This window comes from Solanum stenotomum, chromosome 11 (assembly GCF_019186545.1).
Source record: "Solanum stenotomum isolate F172 chromosome 11, ASM1918654v1, whole genome shotgun sequence".
Classification (NCBI taxonomy): Eukaryota; Viridiplantae; Streptophyta; class Magnoliopsida; order Solanales; family Solanaceae; genus Solanum; species Solanum stenotomum.
The window spans coordinates 2,966,893-2,992,031 of record NC_064292.1 but is presented as its reverse complement, the minus strand read 5'-3'; the positions used below and the strand labels follow the sequence as shown (position 1 = coordinate 2,992,031).

The 25,139-nt window shown below is 35.3% G+C and overlaps 4 protein-coding genes and 2 non-coding genes across 7 annotated transcripts; 3 read left to right on the top strand and 3 right to left on the bottom strand.

Moving 5' to 3' along the window:
* The first annotated feature begins 178 nt into the window (after window positions 1-178).
* Window positions 179-5,483, top strand: LOC125843839 (uncharacterized). 2 transcript variants are annotated; one of them, XM_049523054.1, is made up of 10 exons: window positions 179-305; window positions 1,910-2,167; window positions 2,523-2,727; window positions 2,841-2,931; window positions 3,009-3,154; window positions 3,296-3,539; window positions 3,625-3,729; window positions 3,831-4,013; window positions 4,147-4,351; window positions 4,771-5,483. In XM_049523054.1, the coding sequence occupies exons 2-10, from the start codon at window positions 1,948-1,950 to the stop codon at window positions 5,259-5,261; spliced, it is 1,890 nt and encodes a 629-aa protein (XP_049379011.1). In that variant the 5' UTR covers window positions 179-305; window positions 1,910-1,947; the 3' UTR covers window positions 5,262-5,483. The 2 variants fall into 2 exon arrangements, with proteins under 2 accessions (XP_049379011.1, XP_049379012.1); XM_049523055.1 differs by having other exon boundaries at window positions 201-305; window positions 1,907-2,167.
* Window positions 5,484-7,658: 2,175 nt separating this feature from the next.
* Window positions 7,659-12,602, top strand: LOC125844488 (uncharacterized). The gene is made up of 8 exons (XM_049523798.1): window positions 7,659-8,095; window positions 8,466-8,556; window positions 8,651-8,793; window positions 9,470-9,713; window positions 10,200-10,304; window positions 11,029-11,211; window positions 11,798-12,002; window positions 12,086-12,602. The coding sequence occupies exons 1-8, from the start codon at window positions 7,659-7,661 to the stop codon at window positions 12,583-12,585; spliced, it is 1,908 nt and encodes a 635-aa protein (XP_049379755.1). The 3' UTR covers window positions 12,586-12,602.
* Window positions 12,603-15,558: 2,956 nt separating this feature from the next.
* Window positions 15,559-17,322, bottom strand: LOC125843840 (uncharacterized). The gene has a single exon (XM_049523057.1). The coding sequence runs from the start codon at window positions 17,289-17,291 to the stop codon at window positions 15,693-15,695; it is 1,599 nt and encodes a 532-aa protein (XP_049379014.1). The 5' UTR covers window positions 17,292-17,322; the 3' UTR covers window positions 15,559-15,692.
* A 2,288-nt stretch (window positions 17,323-19,610) lies between these two features.
* On the bottom strand, window positions 19,611-19,682 carry TRNAK-UUU (transfer RNA lysine (anticodon UUU)). Its single transcript has one exon. It is a non-coding gene; the product is annotated as a tRNA-Lys (tRNA).
* A 1,351-nt stretch (window positions 19,683-21,033) lies between these two features.
* Window positions 21,034-21,105, bottom strand: TRNAK-UUU (transfer RNA lysine (anticodon UUU)). The gene has a single exon. It is a non-coding gene; the product is annotated as a tRNA-Lys (tRNA).
* A 576-nt stretch (window positions 21,106-21,681) lies between these two features.
* LOC125843842 (putative pentatricopeptide repeat-containing protein At1g02420) lies at window positions 21,682-25,127 on the top strand. The gene is made up of 2 exons (XM_049523059.1): window positions 21,682-23,364; window positions 24,701-25,127. Exon 1 carries the CDS (start codon window positions 21,708-21,710, stop codon window positions 23,223-23,225), a length of 1,518 nt encoding a protein of 505 aa, XP_049379016.1. The 5' UTR covers window positions 21,682-21,707; the 3' UTR covers window positions 23,226-23,364; window positions 24,701-25,127.
* Window positions 25,128-25,139: the final 12 nt, after the last annotated feature.

Genomic DNA, 25,139 nt, shown 5'->3' with positions numbered 1-25,139 from the left:
CCCCCCCCCCCCCCCCCCCCCCAAAAAAAAAAAAACAAATATTTGACGGAGACTAAAAGTGCTTATTTTTGACAAATTTGAAAGACTAAACTGTCAAGAAATATATTTAAGGAACTATTTTGAATCTACACTAAACATAAGTGACCATTTTTGTTATTTTCCCCAAAGTTGAGATGGCATCTTCCATTTTGTATATTTTCTATATATACACACATAAGATACACACAAATTCCCATCAACTTGCCTAATAGTTGTCTGCACGACTACTCATTTTCTTCTTCTTTTTCAAACTTGAAGTTCAACAAGTAAGTTTGTTCACATTGCAAATATTGTTTTCTTGATTAGCTGTTTTTTTTTTCAACATTTTGTATGTATATTAGTAGTTTCATTGAGTTTTTGCTGTTTTATTGAGTTTTACAAGATTGTTGTACTAGCAGAAGGCTATTGAGGGGGTATGTGACAAAAAAAGATCCTTTTTTTATTCCACATTCTGTATGTTCGTTTTGATAACTAGAGTATTTAGTAGCTTTATTGAGTTTTGCTGTTTTTATGAGCTTTTTAGTAGATTGTTCCAGTAGAAGGCCCTTGTGGAGGGTTGGGGTTAGCTTGTATTCTTGATTTGTACTTTGTAACTAAAAAGGATTCATTTTTTTTTCAACATTGTGTAGTTCTATTGAGTTTTGCTGTTTTTATGAGTTTTACAAGATTGTTCTAGCAGAAGGCCATTAAGGGGGTGGGGGTGGGGTATGTGACAAAAAAGATTCTTTTTATCCTCCACATTCTGTTTGTTTGTTTTGTTAACTACAGTACTGTTTAGTAATTTTTTTTAGTTTTGCTATTTTATGACTTTTTAGTGACTGTTCCAGAAGAAGGTCCTTGAGGAGGGTTGGGGTTAGCTTGTGTTCTTGATTTATACTTTGTAACTAAAAAAGATTCTTTTTTTTTTTCAACATTTTGTAGTTCTGTTGAGTTTTGCTAGATTGTTCTAGCAGAAGGCCCATTAAGGGGGGTGGGGTATGTGACAAAAAAGTTTCTTTTTTTTATTCCACCTTTTGTATGTTTGTTTTGATAACTAGACTATTTAGTAGTTTTATTGAGTTTTGCTATTTTTATGAGCTTTTTAGTAGATTGTTCTAGCAGAAGGTCCATGAGGAGGGATGGGGTTAGCTTGTATTCTTGGTTAGATGTTTTTCCTTTCCTTTTTTACTACTTTGTAACAAAAAAGATTCTTTTTTTTTCAACATTGTGTAGTTCCATTGAGTTTTGCTGTTTTTTTGTGTTTTACAAGATTGTTTTAGCAGGAGGCCATTGAAGGGCGAATATGTGACAAAATGGCTTCGTGTTTTATTCCCACATTCTGTATGCTTGTTTTGTTAACTATAGTACTGTTTAGTAGTTTTATTGAGTTTGCTATTTTTAAGAGCTTTAAGCATACTGTTCCATCAGAAGGCCCTTGAGGAAGGGGGGATGGATTGGGATAAAAATGGGGAAAATGTGAATACCCATGATGGGTTTGTGTGGTGTTTATCGTGTGGTCTTGATTAGCTGCTTTTTCTTTCTTTTTTACCATGTAACAAAAAAAGATTCTTGTATTCCCAACATTCTGTATTCTTGTTTTGATGACTATGGTGTTTATCTTGTGATCTTGATTAGCTGCTTTTTCTTTCTTTTTTTACTTTATAACAAAAAAAGATTCTTTGTTATATCATCATTCTGTATTCTTGTTTTGATGACTATGGGTTTGTGGTGTTTAGTCCGTGGTCTTGATAAGCTGTTTTTAAAATAAAAAAAACTTTTACAACAACAAAAAAAAAGATTCTTGGTTTTACCAACATTCTGTATTCTTGTTTTGATGACTCTAGTATTTAGTAGTTTTATTGATTTTTGCTATTTGTATGTTTTTTAGCAGATTGTTCCAGCATAAGGATATTGAGGGTTTGTGAAAAAATGGGGAGAATGTCTATACCCATGATGGGTTTTGTGATGTTATGCCTATGGACTGTGGTAGCAGAGGGAGGATATATGAAATACAAGGACCCAAAACAGCCATTGGGTGTTAGAATCAAGGACTTGCTGAAAAGAATGACTCTTGAGGAAAAGATTGGTCAAATGACTCAAATTGAGAGGGCCGTTGCCACAGCTGATGTTATGAAGCAAAATTTCATTGGTATGCTTGTAATATGCATTTGGTTTTTTGAAAAAGGCACATCTATAGGCTATGTTACTCGGACTCCCCAAAAATGTTGCCGCACATGTGTCAAATCCTCCAAAGAGATGCTATCTTTGAATGATCCAACACATATTTGTGAGAGTCCTAGCAACATAGTATAGTATGTGTATATTTGGTTACTTATTGTTGTATTGCCTTTAAGAAAAAAAGATATTGATAGATCACTGTGGCCTAAGACTTAAAAGGGAGTGAAACTTTTTACTAATTTAGGCATGGAGAGGGGAAAAAGGATTCTCTTAGATTCATTGTTGTCTTGTATTTTGGAGTTCATCCTCAATATTTTTTCTGGCAGGGAGTGTACTGAGTGGTGGAGGCAGTGTACCTGCACCCAAGGCCACTGCTCAGGTTTGGACCAATATGGTAGATGGGATTCAAAAGGGTGCTCTTTCAACCCGTCTTGGGATTCCCATGATTTATGGAATCGATGCGGTTCATGGACACAACAATGTCTACGGGGCAACAATCTTTCCTCACAATGTTGGCCTTGGTGTCACCAGGCAAGTAGAATCCTCAGTGATAATTAATGATTTTCAGAATTTCGGGGTTTTTGATTCTTAAGTTCCTTTCCTTTTCATCTAGTGATAGTAAAAAAATTGCTAATTTTATGCAGGGATCCTGAATTGGTGAAGCGTATTGGGGCTGCAACTGCACTTGAAGTTAGAGCTACAGGAATTCCATATGTGTTTGCTCCCTGCATTGCAGTGAGTTGATATGATTACACTTTGTGCATATGGTGCTTCTCTATGTATGTTATGTCTGAATAATTGTTTTATGGTAGGTATGCAGAAATCCTAGATGGGGCCGTTGTTATGAAAGTTACAGTGAAGATTATAGGATTGTGAAAAGCATGACTGAGATTATCCCTGGTCTGCAAGGAGATTTGCCAGCTAAATCTAAGAATGGCGTTCCTTACGTTGGCGGAAAGTATGAATCTTTATCCCTTTTTAGATCCTCGTCATTTCTTTGATGATGTGTTAGTTATACTAGCAAATTCTTATGAATCATCTATGGTTCTTTGACTATCAATGCTGATGTTGTTGTTTGTTGAACTTTCATATGATTAAGGACTAAGGTTGCAGCATGTGCTAAGCACTTTGTGGGAGATGGTGGCACGAAGAATGGTGTTGATGAAAGCAACACTATAATCAGCTCAAATGATTTATTTGACATCCACATGCCTGCATACTATGACTCACTCAGAAAGGGTGTTTCAACGGTAATGGTGTCTTACTCAAGCTGGAACGGAAGAAAGATGCATGCCAACCGAGACCTTATCACTGGCTTCCTGAAGAACAAGCTCAAGTTCAGGGTAAAGATGATCATTTCACTTCATTCAGGGTAAAGTCGGGATATATTCCAGTATAACCCAACCTCATTTGGTTTTCATCTTTCAGGGCTTTGTCATTTCAGATTGGCAAGGACTTGACCGGATTACTGACCCTCCTCATGCTAATTACTCTTATTCAGTTCAAGCTGGAATTACGGCAGGAATTGACATGGTTAGTCATATAAATTCGTAGACGATCCCCTATCAATCATCTTATCTTGGATATGTTATACTAGTTCTTTATATTCACTATGACTTTTGTCTATGCTTCAGATTATGGTCCCTGAGAATTATAGAGAATTTATCGATACTTTGACTTCTCAAGTGAAAGCCAATATCATTCCCATGAGCAGAATTGACGATGCTGTGAAGCGGATATTGAGAGTTAAATTTGTCATGGGTCTCTTCGAAAACCCAATGTCTGATCCTAGCTTGGCAAACCAACTCGGTAGCCAGGTAAAAAATGTCACCTTAGTTATCCCAATACTATGTTGCTCGGGCTTGTCGGGTGCATTTTGGATAGTCCGAGCAACATAGGTATAGCTCTTGCTTGTATTAGATCTAACCTGCTTCATTGTCTTTTCTATAGGAGCATAGAGACTTAGCAAGGGAAGCAGTTAGGAAATCACTCGTGCTCTTGAAGAACGGAAAAACGCCTAGTCACCCACTGCTTCCCCTTCCAAAGAAAGCACCAAAAATACTTGTTGCTGGAACTCATGCAGACAACTTAGGTTACCAATGTGGAGGCTGGACAATCCAATGGCAAGGCGTTGCAGGCAATGATCTTACAGTTGGTATGTTTTCACACTCTTGTATTTCGTAGTTTTGGCAACATCTCTATTGTGACATGATGCAACAATTTCTACTATCTGCCTGCCATCATTAGCGTTTGAACAACACACAATGTGCGTGATTGATTAAATTATACAGTGATTTCCTCCTCCTTTCTAGACATACTTAATCCATTGTTGCTTGGACACTTCGAAAATGCTGATGGATGTGTGTCGGGTCCTTCAAAAGTAGTGCAGTTTTGTTGGAACCGACATGGGTGTGTTAGCATTGTAGGAGTGTCCAAGCAGCATATTACATGCGTTTTACACCAACTCTATTCTGTTGTTTTACTTAGCCTTGTAAATAATACCATCAGTCTGTCACTCCTTCTCACACAACACATCATTCTTCCGGTTCTGATACGCGTTCCATATCTTGACAGGAACCACCATTTTATCTGCTATCAAGAAAACAGTTGATCCTTCAACACAAGTAGTCTACCAACAGAACCCTAACGCCAACTTTGTTAAGTCCAACAAATTCTCCTACGCCATTGTAGTCGTGGGTGAAGTCCCATACGCAGAGATGTTTGGCGATAGCTCAAACCTTACAATAACTGAACCCGGCCCTAGCACCATCAACAACGTCTGTGGGGCAGTGAAGTGTGTTGTAGTCGTTGTCTCTGGCCGTCCAGTCGTGATGGAGCCTTACATTGCCAAAATGGATGCTCTTGTAGCTGCTTGGCTCCCTGGGACTGAAGGACAAGGCGTTACTGACGCTTTATTTGGCGATTATGGCTTTACTGGAAAACTCGCCCGGACATGGTTCAAGTCAGTTGATCAGCTCCCTATGAACTTTGATGATTCACATAATGATCCTTTGTTTCATTTTGGATTTGGACTTACAACTAAACCAGTGAAAACCAACTACTAAACATGAAAAATGAGTATTGCAAAGTCATTTTGTCAACAATTTGTGCAAACACTGGCTTTCAAGAAAACAAAAAGTGGTATAAACTTACCACAAAATTAAGCCAGTAATCTTTGTTATTTATCATTATTGAAGTTTGTGAATTTTGCCATGTAATATATATTTTAGCCTGAGAGTATTGTAAATGAACCTAAATGGAGCATTTATGAAAATGAGGCTTAGTTATTTTGTGTTGTGTTTGATTTACGAGTTTGACAGGATTTAGTAGCTTTGACTCTGCTCAATTTTGGTGAACTACTACTAGTCCTTTAGTATATGGGCTCCAAAAAGCAAGTTGAGATTTTTATGTTAAGAACTTTTAGAGAAAATCCACTTACATAATTTAACCAAGCTAGAAATGGTAAAAAAGACTGATTTAGTTGAAATTATTGGGGCGTGAAAAATGTTAATAGTATTTTATTTGAGCACCAGATCCAACTAGCAAGTGGCTAAAAGGGACCACAGGTTTGAAAGAGAATTTAGCATTTTGGGAAGTCAACTCTGTTTATCTCTCTGAGTTTTGTTTCTCATCCCTTCTACGTATTGACCTTTATTAACTACGCGGTAAATTTCATCAATCAATATTAGGCTCTCAAAGAAAAAAGCCCAACGAATGTCCCCAATCCCGCACATCATATCGACATACTCTCCCAAAATCAGTTTGCAAATAACATATATCATATTACATAACCTTGAATATATCGTATCAAATTACTTAAACGACAGAAATAACCAAAGGGTTAAAAACTTAAATGTACAATTTAAACACTTAAATAACCCATATATAACAATACTTTAACTTTTCACCTAAATTACTTGAAATAATATGATTTCAGCCTAGCTATATCAACTCATGTAACAAAAAAATTAAAATTTAAAAATGTTGATTTTTTTTTTGTTTTGTTTTACATTGCAAGTAAAATATTATTTTTCGTATAACTAAAATAAGAACTTATCAGTCAGTAACAGGACTAAAAAAAGACTGTTGAATTTTTTTTTCATATTTACCCTTCTTTTTAATGACCTTCTCTTCGAGAAAGAGTATTAGTTTTGAAAATAAATGAAAGTGTAAAAACAGAGAATAACGTTTAATTTATGTCCAAATATAACATATTCCAATAATTCACTTAATATGGAACATATAATATTTAACTTTTTATACAAGTGATGCGCACTTGCGATAATATAAAAATCGTTTAAATTTGATTAGTATATAAAAGTTAAATTCAAGAATCGTATCTTGTAGTAATTATTACTGACCATAAATCGACATTCTATGAATCTTTGTCATAAAGTATAATTAATTTTTTTCCTTTTAGGAGACAATCTTATCTTGGAAAGAAAATTATAAACATATTTTCTAGCTAAATAAATAAGGTAAATAATTTTTAAAAATCCTACGTGTAAGCTATTTGTGTTTATCTTAAACTGATTTATAGTTTTTCCCGTTGATCTTGATCATAATCACTAATTAAATTTGTAGATATCATAATCATCTAAAAATACTAATACTACTCAAATACTATATTATAAAAGCTTCATAAAAAATCCAGTATATGTAAACTAATTCACTAATTTCATCTCTTTTACTTGGTACGTTTTCGTTATTAAAATTGTTATTCACTATTTTGCATCTATTTTTTGCACGATAATTATTTGAATTTTAAGCTATTAGTGTGTAAAACTTGAGATCTTACTTTTGTTGTTTTAGTAAATAACGATGTAAAAAATGGATCATGTATGTATTTTTATGTTATTACTGTGTAGAATTTGAAATCTTACTTATGTTGTGGGTGTTCAAAAATATAAAAAGATATGTTAACAGTGAGATGCAAACTTGGGCTCAACAACACTAAAAGAGTCTTAAGCACCCACCCAAGAGCCAATGGACAAATTAGATCATTTGTTCATCGGATGCTCTATGATAATTTTATACAAATACCTCTTAACTTCTTTATAGATATATTTATATATATTCCGAGACGAGGTTAATGGGTTCTCGAGCACCCGACGAACTCTATGTAGGTCCGCTCTCTGTACAAAATAGATCGTGTATGTATATTTATGCTATTAGTGTGTAGAATTTGAGATCTTGCTTATGTTATTTTAGTGTATAACGGTATACAAATTGGATTGTGTATGCATTTTTTTTATGTTACTAGAGTGGGGCTTGAAATATTTCTTTTGTTGTTTTAGTGTATTTAACGGTAGAAAAAATGGATCGTGTATGAATCGTGTATATATATTTTAATGTTGTTTAGTGTTGTTTGAGTGTAAAAAAATATAAAAATTACTTATCTTACTCTTATCATTTTGTCTATTTACAGAAATATTTCATATTAAGTTATTAAGTAATCAGCTATGAAATCAAGAATTACAATCCTTTTATTGGGACTTGTGCTACTATTCTCAACATGGGACTCATGCATGGCACAAGAAGGAGATTACTTGCTCTACAAGGATCCCAACAAGCCAATAAACGCGCGAATAAAGGATCTAATGAGTCGGATGACATTGTCAGAGAAAATTGGGCAAATGACACAACTCGAGAGAAAAAACATGACAACTGACATCATGAAAAATTACGGGATAGGGAGTTTACTGAGTGGTGGTGGAAGTGTGCCAAAACCTGAAGCAACAGCCAGGGAATGGGTTGATATGGTGAACGAATTTCAAAGAGGAGCATTGTCTAGTAGGTTAGGGATACCTATGATTTATGGGATTGATGCTGTACATGGACATAATAATGTTTATAAAGCTACTATTTTTCCTCATAATATTGGACTTGGTGCCACTAGGTATGTTTTCTCAATTTTCTAATTTAAATATTTTTAACTTTTATATACTGACGATTCAATAACCTTATTAAAGTATAAGGTATGAGTGCCTTTTCAAACCCTCCAAGAGGGTTTTTCTAAAAAATGTTAAAGAGTGTCTTTCTTTAGTAGCAGAGCCCTTTTCACTCGAAAATTATATTATGTAGACAAAAAAAAAAAAAAATCTTTAAATGATTTTCTTATATTTTATTTTTCATTTTTTTTGTTAAAAAAATAATTACGCTTAGTAAATGTCACTAAATTATGATCTTGTATTAGGAAAAATAAATATTTAATTTTCTGAAATTACATAATAATTTGTTTTTTTTTTATTTTGCTTTAATTTTTGTAGAGATCCCGAACTTGTGAAAAGAATTGGTGTAGCAACAGCTCTTGAAGTTAGAGCTACTGGCATTCCATATGCTTTTGCTCCATGCATTGCGGTATAATTTAATATGTTATAACAGAAATTAATAATTTTATTATTTATAATATAATTATTTTATAAGTGATCTGATTGTACGAATATTTTTGCAGTTATGTAGAGACCCAAGGTGGGGTAGGTGCTATGAGAGTTATAGTGAGGATCCACAAATTGTGAAACAAATGACTGAAATTATACCTGGTTTACAAGGGGACTTACCTACTAATAAAGTAGGCATTCCTTATGTTGGTGGAAAGTAAGTTAATTTATATTTACATATCTTACCTTTTTTGAGATCTTAACATTTTTAGTCAATCGATTAAAAATAATATTATTATACTATAGTAGATTGTAGTCGTTGTTTGTGTATATTTGATGTATAGTAAGTGTATAATCAATGATTATAGGGGTAAATGATACTTGAACCCCGAAAATTAAGATTAGGGTTAATTTCTAACTAGCGGCATAAAGGGGTCCATTTGAACCCCTTCGTAGAGGTTTATGGTCACTAAAAGGCGTAAGGGATTCTTCTGAATTTCTTGTCTTAAAATTACACTATATATATATGTTTTTTTCATTCTTGACGTATTTCTTTATACTTTAACCCCCACCCCTTTCTTCTTCTTTTTTAATTCAATATGAACTTGTACATTTGTTACTTGACCTGAGGGTCTTTCAAAAATAGTATCTCGGCTAGAGGTAAGGTGGCAGTATACACTATACCCTCTTTAAATCTCACTTGTGTAAATACACTAGTATGTTTGTTGAATATGAACTTGTACATTTGTTACTTGAACCGAGGTCTTTCAGAAACTTGTCTCTCTGGTAGGGGTACGGTTTGTATACACTCTATCCTCCTTAGACCTCACCTGTGGAAATACACTGATATGTTGTTGAATATGAACTTGTACAATAATTGTTTTTTTTTGTAGGGAAAAGGTAGTGGCATGTGCAAAACACTTTGTTGGAGATGGTGGCACAATAAAAGGGATAAATGAGAACAACACAGTGGCTGATTGGCACACATTGTTAAGCATTCACATGCCTGCTTATTATCATTCAATCATCAAGGGAGTTTCAACTATTATGGTTTCATATTCAAGTTTGAATGGAGTTAAGATGCATGCAAATCATGATCTTGTTACCAATTTCCTCAAGGGCACACTAAATTTCAGAGTAATGAATTAACCACTTCACTTTTTTTTAATGTTTATTTTACATATATACAATGTTCAGTACCTATATTGGAGTCTGATTATAAGCGCCTAAAGTTCCCTACCAAAGGAGACTCTATTCCAAGGTCTCGACTTCTGGTTAAGGATGAAAGAGTACTTATCACTCTACCACAACCCTTGTTGCTCAATATTTAATTGCTTTTTTGTTTGCCACTTGGTGTCCATTCCCATATTGGGGCTCGATTAATTTGGAATTGCTTTGGAAGATACCGTTTTGGGGGGCTAAATTGCTCCCTAGGAAAGGCGACTTGATTCCCAAGGGTCAAAAGCTTGAACTTGAGATCTCTGATTAAGAACAAAGATGACTCCATTCCCAAGGGTCAAAAACTCGAGGACTCGAGACTTCTGATTAAGGATGGGGTACTTATTATTCTACTAAAACTTTTAGTGATAGTTGAGAACTAATAATTTTGATTTGTTTTTTTAGGGATTTGTTATCTCAGATTGGGAAGGAATTGACAGAATTACCTCACCACCTCATTCAAATTATACACACTCAGTGTTGGCTGGGGTTCAAGCTGGCATTGACATGGTTAGCTTTCTAGTATTCTCTTTGGTCCCTCACATATGTTGTTTAGATTATTGGTGCTGTAATTCTTCTGATGTTTTTCACATGTCGTTTAAACTTTTGATGTTGTACTTCTTCTTATCTTTTTCATATGTCGTTCAAACTTTTGATGTTGTACTTCTTCTTATCTTTTTCATATGTCGTTCAAACTTTTGATGTTGTACTTCTTTTGATCTTTCTCGTATGTCGTGTAAACTATTGATGTTGTACTTCTTCTGATATTTCTAGTATGTCGTGTGAACTTTTGATGTTGCACTTATTATGATCTTTCTCGTATGTCATGTAAACTTTTGATGTTGTACTTCTTCTGATCTTTTTCATATGTCGTTTAAACTTTTGATGTTGAACTTCTTATGATCTTCCTCAAATGTCATTTAAACTTTTGATGTTGTACTTCTTATGATCTTTTTCATGTCGTTTAAACTTTGATGTTCTACTTAATTTGATCTTTTTCGTATGTCATTTGAACTTTTGATGTTCATATGTCGTTTAAACTTCTGGTGTAGTACTCTTTTAGTCTTTTTTATATGTCGTTTAACTTTGCTAAAGCGAAAAATATTTTGGACCAAATTTCTTTTAGTAGTTGAAGAGATCGATAAAATGGATCAAGAGAGTATGTACTATGTGTAGAATCAAGATGTTATGAAATTTGAATTTTCATCTGATTATTTTTGTGGTTTTTTTGCAGATCATGGTCCCTTTGAACTATACAGAATTTATTGATACATTGACCTCTTTGGTGAAAAATAATTTTATCCCCATGACCAGAATTGATGATGCTGTGAGGAGGATCTTGAGAGTCAAATTTACATTGGGTCTTTTTGAGAATCCTTTGGCTGATTATAAATTAGTTAAACACGTCGGAAGTCAGGTCAGTCTTGAAAACCGAACAAAAGAAACACAGTCTGATGCATGAAATATCTCGTGTTTTCCATAAATGCACAAAGTATCTCGTGTTGTTCTGGAAAAATGCTGTCGTGTTCACTCAATGTTGAAACAGAACAGAAACAAAAAAGACAGTCTAATGCATGAAGTATCTCGTGTTTCCCATGAATGCACAAAGTATCTCGTGTTTTTCTGGAAAAATGATGGGTTCACTCACTTTTGAATTAAAAAAAAAACAGTCTAATGCAGAAGGTATCTCGTGCTGTCCTGGAAAAATACTGTTGTGTTCACTCAATTTTGAAACACAACAAAAAAAGACAGTCTGATGCATGAAGTATCTTGCGTTTTCCATCAATCCACGAAGTGTCTTGTGTTGTCCTGGAAAAATGCTGTCATGTTCACTCAATTTTGAAATAGAAGACAATCTGATGCATGAAGTATCTCGTGTTGTTCTGGAAAAATGTTGTGTTCACTCAATTTATTTTAAAACAGAACTATATCTTAAAAGATGTTATTCTAGTACTCTTTCTGTTTCATTTTATGTGACGTTATTATTATTTTTTTCGGAACAGGCACATAGAGAATTAGCTAGAGAAGCAGTTAGAAAATCACTTGTGTTATTGAAAAATGGTGCAAATGCTAATGACCCTATGCTACCATTGCCTAAAAAGGCATCAAGAATATTAGTTGCTGGAAGTCACGCCAATAATTTGGGCTATCAATGTGGTGGTTGGACAATTACTTGGCAAGGAGTTGAAGGAAACAATGTCACAATAGGTATATATTTCTTACCCTTGTCAAACTAAGACATGTAAAATGAAACAGATAGAGTACAGTATGACTTTTCGATTTTTTTTCAGGTACAACTATCTTGGATGCTATAACAGCTAGCGTTGATTCAAACACAGAAGTGGTGTATAGTGAGAGTCCCACAACGGAGTTTTTAAAGTCGAACAACTTCTCATACTCAATTGTTGTAGTAGGTGAGCTACCTTATGCAGAAACAGCAGGGGACAGTATGAATTTGACAATTACTAAGGGAGGAATTGACACAATGAGTAATGTATGTGGCAACACAAAGTGTGTTGTGGTGTTAATTTCAGGCAGGCCATTAGTTGTGCAGCCATATTTGAGCAACATTGATGCACTTGTTGCTGCATGGTTGCCTGGCTCTGAGGGACAAGGTGTGGCTGATGTGTTGTTTGGTGATTATGAGTTTAGAGGAAAGTTGTCAAGAACTTGGTTTAAGAATGTGGATCAATTGCCAATGAATGTTGGTGATAAAAATTATGATCCACTTTATCCTTATGGATTTGGGCTCACTACAACTAAAGTTCAAGATCAAGTAGCTTCTAGATAGACAATTAGAGATGTTGAATTACTAATGTTTATAAGTTTTTGAACTAGTCTTTGGTTTTGACTACCTACATGTTTACTTGTGTTACCATTTTTTGTTACAATGAATCATCTATTTCGATTTGCGTGTCTTATTTTAACTTTTATATAATATGTTTCAGAATGAATGTCGGTCTTTTTATATTAAGGTCTAAAACAGTGGAAATATATGAAATATTTTAGAACAGACTAGTCAAAAATGGCACAAACTAAAATTAAGTCAAGAGAGGTTGCAGCAAAAGCAAATGACAGGACAAGGGTAAGCTAGCAAAATACTACTATTTCTTTTTTATTCAACTATATATTAAAGTTCATAAATATTTATCAAAATGATTAAGTTTAATGATTTGAGCAATAGCTAGCCCTCGTATTATGGGAGTTTCTCAAGTCCAAATTCCTTCTCCCTTACTTATAGGTGCTCGTTCTATTATTTGAGGCTCTCGAGGTATATATGTCTGGTCCTTTTAAGTGTTTCAATAAGGGATGGAATTAGAACAAAGTTAATCTCACAAGCTGACTCTTTGAAGGTTATGAATTTAGAACTTGAAACAGAACTCAGCAATAGTTTTGAAGAGTCGGAACAACATAGGCTAAATGAATGACCAAGCACACATAAGTTTGAAGCCAGAACATAGAAGCCTAAAACAAGCTCTTTAGAATATCTAGATCAGGTTCTGAGTTAACCAACTTTAAAATATGCTTTCAAAAATACTGACTAGAATACATCTTGACTATCTACTCTGATTGTTTGACAAGAAAATTCTCAAGAATAACTGAAGGAATATTGCAATTAAAGACCTGGAACCAGACACTAAACCATAACCAAACCCAAGTTTGCATAAACCATCAGAATTGTGTAGAAAAAAAAAGGGCAACCTGATGCACAAAGCATCCCGTGTTCACACAAGGTCAAGGGAAGAGACGCATGCCAAGGGATTGTGTTGTAGGTAGCCTACCCTGACACAAGCATCAGTGGTTGATTCCACCGCTTGAACAAAAGGCCTATGGGTCAGATGGAGACAATTTTATCATTGCTCCAAGGTTCTCCTTCATGCTGCTCAAAGACAATTGCTCAATATTAACTGTGGAAAAGCCTTTATGCAGGAGATTCTGAATGAAATTGCAACACATGCTTTAAAAAGGACAACATACTGCAATTGGAACACAATTATCATAAAAGATACTCAAATGGTTCCTTTGTAACATACATGATAAAACTTCAAAAAGTGGTAGTCAGCATTTCATTTTTGGGCATAATCTTATATACACAACAACAGATAACCATATAATATCATCAAGTCATATAAGCCTTGACATGTGTCTAACAGGTTTCAAGCAGACAGGTGCAAGGATCTAGAAATAAGCATTTAACATGAGTGGCATTGTTGAATAAATTTGGTCTTCACCTTCATTTAATGAAAACTACAGGTTGCAACCAAAGTCAATCAAGCTACATAATGTTTCCTAGGGCGATGTTGCTCAGCCTTTCCATAAATGTTGTCGCACCAATGTCAGATCCTTCAAGAATGCACTACCGTTGGAGGATCTGGCATGCACACGGCGATAATTTTGAAGAGTCCAATCATCATAGTCCTAGGGCATACTTCAATGAACCTTAATGATTTCAATGTAGGAAACTAACAGAACTTTTAAATATGCCAGTTAAGTTTACTCTGAATAGATGGGAACATGCATTTAGTCAACTAAGAAGCACACATAATGGCATTTTACACTCAAATACACCAGTCACGAAGTCATCAATATAATTTGAAACAGCATATCGCTAAAACAATCACTGCCTCATCCAGCTTGTTGAGAAAGGCAAAGTTTTATAAAAGTTGCAGCACTAAGAAAGTGCAAGTGCTGTAATATCAACACGATAGCCAAAAAAACAGAGGATCTCATTGTATTTTTGTCTGGATTTTCAAAGCAGCGCTAAATTTTACATCTGTCTAACTTAACTTGGAAGAACAAATAGCAAACAACCAAAGAAAGATAGAACAGAAGAATAGCTGCATAGCTGAAAACACAACAGGACCAATCAGATGGCTGATTTAGAAAGTACAAAATAACTACATATCAACGGATGAAGCATCAACCAATGAGGCATTGATCTATACTATACATACATGAACACATATGATTAGCACAACTACTACTTTTATCAGAAAGTTTAGTACACCAACACTTGTGCAAAAGCAAAAAGCAACCTCTTTTAACAATTATGGTGTTAGGGCCAGCTAAGAAGCATCTTATACATTAACAACTAAAAAACAGCAAGCAGCTATTCAATAGCATGCTACGAGACCCAGATCACATTTCAACTAATCAAACAATAGAATCACATGTCAGCCCACACATAAGAGATGAGAACCATAATACAAACCTCGTAAGATCAGCAAAATATACACATGAATGAAGTAAAGCAGAATGACACTTAAGCAAAAAATTAACTAGGGTTCAACGACCATGACTCAGCCGATTTTAACTTCAAGAAAGAAAAAGTAAGAAAATATGTCCTAAATTCTCACCAACTAAATGATGTTAAAGGCAGCATGCTTAACAATTGCAAGTCAAACAGGGAACATGGGAAATGGTGTTTCCAGTGGCGGACGGGTGAGTAATGCATAAGAACCTGTACAGTAATGGTATAACCTCTTGTGAACTGAAGTGGACAGGGGCTACTACGTCAAAATGTGTAAACTGGGATATGTTTCAAAGAAAGAACAGTGGGCTAATATCTTTTCTTATGTGGTGAAACTGGTATGAAAGGGTAGCAGAAAACTGGACAATGGTTGAGGAGCTATGTGAAAATTTGACTACTCACAATCTGCAGAAAATGTCTGAGCAAATTTGGCGAAGCATAACCTATATTGGCAAAGCCTGGTCTACCTCTAATTACATTAGACTACCACACAAACCAGTGAAACAGTATCAGTAAAATCCAAATATTATCAGCTTACACATAAGTAACGACAAGTTATTATAAATCTCCACTTTCTAGATAAACAATCAAGTTTCTACACATAACAACAATAACACCAAAATTTAAGTAAACAACATACAAAAGGATCAATCATCAGCCGCCTCTGTAGACTTCCCTCCAAACGGATCGTGAGAAGTTTCAGTATCCTGACCAATGTGGCGTTGCACAAGGCGCTGCAGATCAGCCATAACCTTCTGCTCACGCTTAGCCTTCTCCTCATAGTTAAACATGGCCAAAGCTCGCTTGTCTTCAGCACTGTAAACTTGATTTTCCTTTCTGATACGAATAGCATTCATCCTCTGATGCCTACTACCACTCATCACATAGCCAAGACCCTCGAATTTCGAAATCTCATCAGCAGAAAGACCCACTTCACCTCTACGTGGAATACGCTTCCCTTGCTGAACATACTGGGCAATAGCATCACCTTCACCAGGCCTAAGTGCCCCACCATAGCTGATATGCCCTTCAGCCCTTGGCAAGGGCATTGGACCAACTGGGGCCTCATCTTCAAAATTACTCCTCTTCCTTGCTTCAATCAGTTCTTTAAATTCAAGCACCTCACCATTAACTTCATCTATCATTGCTTCATCAGCCTTGGTCTCATTAATTCCAGCATCATCACTCAACTCCAAGCTCTTTTCTGGTATGTCACTATCCCCTTCCTTCTTTTTCTTACTCTTCAAAGCACTCTTTTGCTTCTTACTAGCATCAGAATCATCAATTTCACCATCTTCGCTTTCGCTCTTGCTTTTACTCTCACTCTCACTTGAATAAATTTTCTTTTTGTTCCTTCTCTTCCTGCTACTACTACCCCTTTTATGTCTCCTGCTACTGTCTTTTCTCTTTGACTTTTTCCTTTTGTTCCTTTCTTCTTCTGATGATGAATCATCAGTAGACTCTTCCTCCGATTCACTTACACTTTTCCTTCTTGATCTCCTACTCTTACGTCTAGAGCTGGATTTCTTCCTCTTCCTAGATTTCCTCGGTTCAGAATCTGAAGCCTCTGAGTCAGAATCTGATGCATCTGATTCAGATCCGGAATCGGGCTCACTTCCAGAAGACTTAGTTTTTGACCTCTTCACATCCTTTTTGGATCCATCCTCCTTCTTTACCATCTCGTCTTCGATTTGTTCTGCAATTTCATCAGGCTCTTCATATTCCGGCTCATTTTCTTTCCTAGGTGGACTTGGTGTGCAATTCCAAATACAATTCTTCAACTGTTTCCTCAATTTCTGACGTTTTAGCCTCCGGTACTCTTCAAAACTCAAGCCTTTAAGCTCCTCATCCGAATCAGAATCTGCAGTTCTTCCACTCTTATGATCTCGATCAAGGTATGGTTTCTTCCCCCGTCCAAATCTCCTAGGAGGTTCATTCGTAGGGCTTGGTCTACGGTACGAACGATCTGGAGAAAACGATCGCCGGCTGTTTCGTCCATTAGTATGTGACGCTTGCTGACCTCTATATGGGCTATAAACCGGACTCCGACTCCGACTCCGACTACCGCTAACACTTCGGCTCAGGCTACGGTTTCTGATAGGACTACGGCTACGACTAGGACTTCGATAGCGGCGTCGTTTGTCGTAGTGCGAGCTCCGTTGAGGTGAGTACCGGCCACCGTCACTGCTACGGTGGCTCCGATGCCTGTCGTCGGGGATTTCTACGGCGGAGGAAAGCCTACCCATTTGGGAATTAGGGTATTGTATGTAAATGAGAGAAGGCGGCCGGCGGGATTGTAAAACATAAGGTATATGATTTATTATAATTTAATTTTTTTAATTAAAAATATATTATATATTTTAATAATTACATATTCGATTTAGCCAGCAAATAAAAATGCACTAGTAAAATAAATCAAAAGTGCACATTTCAAGTATTTGATTATTAAATATTTAATATCACAAGAACTAAATTTAATAAGAGGGACAAAAAATGTCATTAATCTAATTATTCTACTGTTTTTTCTTCTTATTCTTTCTACTTGATTTCTATGTTTATGTCTCGACCTTATAATAATAATAATTTTGTCTAATTTCACAAGTGGGTCTTAAAAGGATAGTCAGTGGCAGACACCTTACTATTAGGGTTCATCCGAACCCCTTTTCGACAAAAAATTATATAATTTATACATGATCAAAATAACTTTTTAGGTATATATATAGTAGATGTCAAAACTCCTTCGGCTACTTCGTGTGTCTATTTTTTCATATTTTAAACCCCCTTATTGAAAATTCTGACTCTGCCACTGAGAATAGTGTGCAGAGTACGCAAACCTTACCCCTATAAGGAAGATAGGTTGTTTCCGATAGATTATATTGCTTAAGTAAAAACATTACAAAGCACATTGAAAAAGAACCAACGAGAATGAAGAAGCCAAGATAAAAAACTAAAAAAAGCATGACAACGCATATTAAAAATGAAATAGTCAATACCACAAACTAATACGACAGTAACATTAAATAATAATAGAGAAGAAATATAAGAAACTCCCAAAGGAATGCTACCACTAATAGTATAAAGACTAAACGAGACAATCCTAACTTGAAAATATTAGAGGCCTCATTTTTAAAAGTTTGTAGCAGGTTTATGGTTAGTCTCTTCATAAAATATTGAATATCTCAATGTAAAAAGCACAAGATCTTTGTAGGAAAAAAAGGCTAAATGGACAAAAAATATACAAAAACTATTATTATTTCATGAGCTTCACATCTCAATTAGCGCTACTCATTGTTCAAAGAGATAATGTATAGGGACCTCCAAAACTATGACGAAATTATCAGTCACACACTTAAATTATGTGAGGTCATATTACCACCGAATTTATGTTTTCCATATTATTAGACACCTAAACTATGTGGTATTAAGTCTCACAAATAGTTGAGGTGTGTAAGTGATATTTTGTCATAGTTTTGTGGAATTTTTATGCATTATTCACCTACCTAAACCATCATTCCCTTTATATATTAAAACACATATCAATGTTGAATTGATCAAATATTATTCTCCAAAACGCGCTCTAAATTCACATAGTGAGATTAGAGGATTACCATGCAAGAATTACCAACTAAGTATAATGTTACTTCCTAAGAGAAAATGAGCGTGCGCACACCCCACTTCAATATGGAGTGTAACTCTTGGATGTTATGTTCTAGTCTTTTGCTATTTGATTGATGTGAAGAAATTGACAAATGTTGGAGGAATAGATATATGAAAAATCTCAATTAAAAGAACATGTATTCAATTGAAACAATTATCTAGAAACTTTCAAAATATAATTTAAATGATAAAACAATTGCAAAGGAAAACACAATGAATAAAGAACTGCAAATTTTGATGATGGTTTCTTGAAGCAGTTATTTTTTGGCAAAATGATACCTTGTATTTTGGTTTAGGCACTGAGGATACTTCTGGAACATATGTCATCTTCTTATAGTTATCTTTTAGAATTGATGGCTTCTTGAAATAGTCTTTTTTTGTTTTGGCAAAGCAGGCACCTCGTGTTCCTCTTTAGGCACTGGGCACCTTTGCAACATATGACACCTTTTTATAGTTATCTACCTGAACAAATGGCTTATTGAAGTAGTCATTTTTTGGCAAAGACAAGCACCTTGCATTCTGATTTAGCCATTGAGGGTACTTTCGAAACATATATAACCTTCTTGTAGTTATTTTCTGAAATTGATGACTTCTTAAAATAGTCATTCTTTGACAAAAGAGGCACCTCGTATTCTTCTTTAGGCGCTGAAGTTACTTTTAGAAAATATGACACCTTTTTACTATTATCTTCCCTAACAAATGACTTATCGAAGTAGTCATTTTCTTGCAAAGACGGCACCTTGTTATGATTCATTTCAATGGGAGTTCTTTATGAGAGATTACTTCAATACTTGGGATCGAACTTTATCAAATACCTGAGCCTCAATTATTTTTTAGTGGAAATAAAAAAAATCATAATTAATCAAGCCAATTATTTTTTATTGCAAACAAAAATATTCATAACTAATCGCCGTCTGTGGGGATCGAACCCACGACCACGTGGTTAAAAGCCACGCGCTCTACCACTGAGCTAAGACGGCTTGTGTGATAAAAGTAGCACTTCCTAATATAATTTGTTCTCCCTTATTTATTTATATTTATATTTAATCAATAAATATATATACGAATATGTATTTTTCATAAACTTATTAGTTAGTTAATCATGTATTCGTGCTTTAATCTTTAATCGCTAAATTTAAATTATTTGACTTTACATAAACATCTAATATGAATAAATATTTAGTACGTAATTTTTTAGAAGAGCGCCATTATTTGTTATTTCAACTATCTTTCAAATATACATGATTACATGGATGTAATAGCATGAACTTTGCGATTCGACTAGAAATATAAGCTTTTAGATACATTTTCTCATATATTTTGAATGTTTTGATCGCCTTCGAATTAGAATTCCAACATTACATACTTAACATGTGTGTTTTATTGAATAGAACTTGATTTTGAATTGAAGCAAAGATTGGAGCTAAATGATTGTAATGGAGCTTCAAAGTTTGAACAAAAGTCTAAAAAGATTAACTTAGGTAGACCTCTGTAACTGAGAACCAAGTGTGCATAAGAGAAAATTACAAGAAAATAAATTTTATTTTAAAAAACAAGAACACCTTAATACAATGTGCGGCGGCACGAGTTTCTAAGACAATTTTGGCTCAAAGTTGCAGAAAGTAAGGTCCTTGAAAGCCTTTTGACATGGTGTCGTGTGGCACGTCGTACTAGGATAATTTTAGCTCGGAGTAGATTTCACAAAAATCCTATAAGCAAGTTCAACTCCAATAATCCTATTTGTCCATGGATTTTGTTTCGAAAATTTAGTTATGTTTTCATGTCCAAACACAATGTAACAGCCAATCATCTCATTCAACTTAACTTTATATTACTTCTTTCAAATATCAATAACTCATGTCAACGCAATTAATATAGTAACTTTATTAGTTGATAGTAAGAAAGAAACTTATTTGAATATGGTCAGATAAGAACTAGATAGCAAGGAAATGAGAAGACCGGAGACTGTAACTGCTAGCAATTCCCTTCCCTTCCTGAGAATCGAAAAGTATAATCATTTCTTCGATTGCATAAAATTTTATTTTTATCAAGTATATACTTTGCCACACGAACAATCAAACATAATATGAGATCAATTTTTTAGTTACAATACCCTTCCATACATATATGTCCTTTCTTTAGTTTCTACTATCAATAGAAAAATGATTGAGTTTATGAGGAAAAAATAATAGATATGTCACTTTACGTAAGTTATAACTAAAATAAAAAGAATAATTGGGCTTATGAAAGAAAATAATCTAAAATAAAAAGAATATTTGGGTTTATGAAAGGAAATAATCAAAAATATTATGATTTTTAGGAAAGAATATACGCCGTCTGTGGGGATCGAACCCACGACCACGTGGTTAAAAGCCACGCGCTCTACCACTGAGCTAAGACGGCTTATTGATAAAGTGTATTATTAATTAACTATGTACGATTTTTTTAAAAAAAAAAAGTTGTTCCATCGTGACAATACGTTTCGTAACTCTTATTTTAATTCCTTTTTCTTTTTTATTTTCTATTCGTATATCAAAGCTAATTAAATTTAGATCTATATGGAAAAGTTTCATATTTAGGGTAAAACGCTTCGTTACAAAGATAATTTCATACTCATGTTACTCAACCCGTACTATTTTAAACTTGGAGTATCACTTATATTGCTTGTAATTTCTATTTGGCTTAATACACGTTCGTCTCCTTAACGTAGGATACTTCAATCTACGCACTCGAATAGATAAAGTAAAAATCGCATTTCATATCATCTCGTTTAATCATATATATCAATCTCAAGTAGAATATGTTTGGAATTTTACATGCCTTATTTCAACTAATGCATATAACTAAAAAATGACAAACACAATATAAAAAGGTTCGATTGAAACGAAATTTAGTTCAAAGGTCTAAATGAAATTTTCCGAAAAATTATTAATCTGCTTTGCTCCCCTTCAGTATCTCGAAAAAAAATTAGCGGACTTTCAAAACTCCACAAGAAGCTCCCAACAATGGCTCGAATTTTCTGCTACAAGAATCTCTCTATTGCTCTTCAATTGAAAAGGCCAACGACCCATTTTCTTCCTTGTTCTCTCCATTCTCAATCCTCAGCTCCCATAGACAAAGAAGTTGAAACCCTTTACCGCATCATTACAATAACACAGACACCAGAAGGACTGAAACAAGCACTGAAATCATCTCAAATCAAACTATCAAACGACTTAATCGACAAAGTTCTCAAAAGGGTACGTTTTTCTCACTCAAACCCATTACAAGCTTTAGAGTTCTTTAAATATGCAGATAAGCGAAAAGGGTTTTATCATACTGGGTTTTCTTTAGATACCATTTTGTATGTACTTGGTAGGAATCGTAAATTCGATAAGATTTGGGAGGTTTTAGTGGAAATGAAGAGAAAAGATCAATCTTTGATAACACCCAGAACAGTTCAAGTTGTTTTAGGTAGAGTTGCTAAGGTTTGCTCTGTTAGGGAAACTGTTGAGTCTTTTTGGGGTTTTAAGAGACTGTTGAATGAGTTTGGTGTTGATTGTTTTAATGCATTGTTAAGGGCTTTGTGTCAGGAGAAAAGTATGAGTGATGCTAGGAATGTGTATCATAGGTTGAAGTACAAGTTTAGGCCAAATAACCAGACTTTTAATATACTTTTGTCTGGTTGGAAGTCGTCCGAGGATGCGGAGGTTTTCTTTAAGGAGATGAGGGATTTGGGAGTTGAACCGGATGTTGTTTCGTTTAATTGTTTGGTGGATGTGTATTGTAAAGGGAGAGAGATGGAGAAGGCGTTTAGGGTGGTGGAGGAGATGAGAGAGAAGGATATTACTCCTGATGTGATAACTTATACAAGTTTAATTGGAGGGTTGGGGTTGGTTGGACAACCTGATAAGGCGAGGCACATTTTGAAGGAGATGAGGGAGTATGGATGTTATCCGGATGTGGCTGCTTATAATGCTGCGATTAGGAACTTCTGCATTGCGAAGAGGATCGGGGATGCATACAGTTTGATGGATGAGATGGTTAGAAATGGTTTGAGCCCCAATGCCACTACTTATAATGTGTTCTTAAGGTCATTTTTTTGGATAAATGATTTGAAAAGTTCGTGGACTTTGTACCAGAGGATGAAGGAGACTGGGTGCTTACCGAGTACACAGTCGTGTATGTTTCTGATCAGGTTGAGCAGGAGACATGAGAAAGTGGAGATGGCACTTGAGTTGTGGGATGACATGATGGAGAGAGAATTTGGCTCATATATTTTGGTCTCTGATGTTTTGTTTGATTTGCTCTGTGATCTGGGAAAGTTGGCGGAGGCAGAAAGATGTTTCTTGCAAATGGTAAATAAAGGGCAAAAACCAAGTAATGTTTCTTTTAGGAGGATCAAGGTGCTTATGGAATTGGCTAATAAACAGGAGGCTCTTAAGCTTTTGTCAGAAAAGATGGCTGCTTTTGGTTCCTCCACACAACTGATCCAACATGACAAAGCGGAATATGAACAATCAAGTTCCGACTTTGTAACCTGATGAATGCTGACTCATATTCCGGTACCTCACTATTGTCCGATGAGTTTTTCGGCCCTCGACCTGATGTGTTGGATTGATTACGTAGCGGTGGGCTCTTCAATCATTATGCAGGCCTCTAATCCAGAACTCTACAAATGAGGTTTGTCTATTTATGTGTTTGGAATTTAGAAAATCAATTACATTATCTTCTTTAGACACAACAACAAAAACTATGCCTCAGTGTCAAACAAGTTGGGGTCCACATTATTTTCTTTGTTTGTTGTTTTACTTTTTTATGCCTTTTCTGCTAATTATTTATCTTATCACTCCTAGTATGTCCACACATCCTCATTCCTGATCTTATTGCTCCCAACACCCACACATCCATCTTAGCATCCTCATTCTGCTTCATGCATCTTCTGAACATGGGCGTTCTTGATTGGCCAGCACTCCCCCCCGCAAGTGTATGATGTAAGCATGCATGTTGTGGTACTCTACTACTCTCTTAACATATGTTAGAGTGATCTGGTTTGCAATCAATAGTTAAGAGAGTACCAGAACAAGCCAACTAATTATTGTGTTGGGGTGAAATATAATTGTGGAGCCAAGAATTCTAACGAGGCTATCCAAAGAAAAATGTTAGAATGTCGCAAGTGCGATTTGAACACAACCTAAATCATTTTAAAACTACCCTTATCATTGCACTAAACATGTTTCTATTGTCTCAAGGAAATTCAACAGTTTATACATCCACATGTAAGAATGTTTACCTATATGCACAATATTTCAATACTTGCAATCCCTTGTTCGCCTTACCCAAGAAGTGAGTTTTTGTGAGAGATAGTCAACACGGGAAGGAGACTGATCTGTGCAGAAACTGATAGCTTAACTCATCTGACATAGGCAGTTAAGCATCATTCGAGTGCTGACGGTCTGATTCTACCTTGTGGCGAATAAAACCAATAAAGGGAGCAATACTAGTTTCCTGAGACTACCTATCCCCCCCCTTTTGTCAACGTCTGGGTTAGAGTTTACGTCTAAATATTGGTTATTGCAAGAAGTTTCAGTTAGCAGGGTACTTTTGGGGTCAGTGTTGGAACACAGTGGAAAATGTATTCACGGGAACCTCAAAGAGCTCACAGAATTTGTATTATGCTTCCGAAGTTACCATTGTGATGTTTACCTCACTTGGATGTCGTCTTGGTTAAAATTAGGATGCTCTCCCATTAAACAAGCTGTTACTTCGCGCCACCAATTACCATGCACTCATTCTCACTGTACAGGGCCTTGAGTCAGTGCGTTAACACAAGGCAATTCTTCACTGATGCATTTAACTGTCATTTAAGGACACAATAGTTCTACCTTCACAAGGTAGGAGTAAGGTATGCGTACACACCACCCTCCCAAGACCATACTTGTGGGATTACAAGTGTATGTTATTGTTGAAATGACACAATAGTTGCCATTTGATTGACACCTTTTATTTCTCGTTTCAGATGACACCAGACACACGACATCTTCTTTCTTTTTGCTAGGCAGGACCATCCTTGGAATGAATGCTTTAGTTTGGAGCCTGCCACCATAGTTTGTTTTCCTCATAACTGAGAAATTCCAAGGATGCTATGCACGCTCTGGAACTTGATAGAATCCTCCTTCACTTACATACCAGGATTTTGTCTGCTGCATGGTTCAAACTTGTGACATGCACCCGACTCACACATCATGTGTTGTGCTCTTACTAATAGAGCAAGGCCATGAGATCTGATGCTTGCTTTGTCATCCAATACAAATGTAAAGCCTCCATTGGCTCATTTGATGGTGTTCTAAAGTACTATGGAGTACAACACAGTTCTTGAAAATGTTGATCAACAACTCAGTACTTCCATGTATAATATTTTTACTGGTAAGGCAGTACTTGAACTAGCCTTTCTAGGG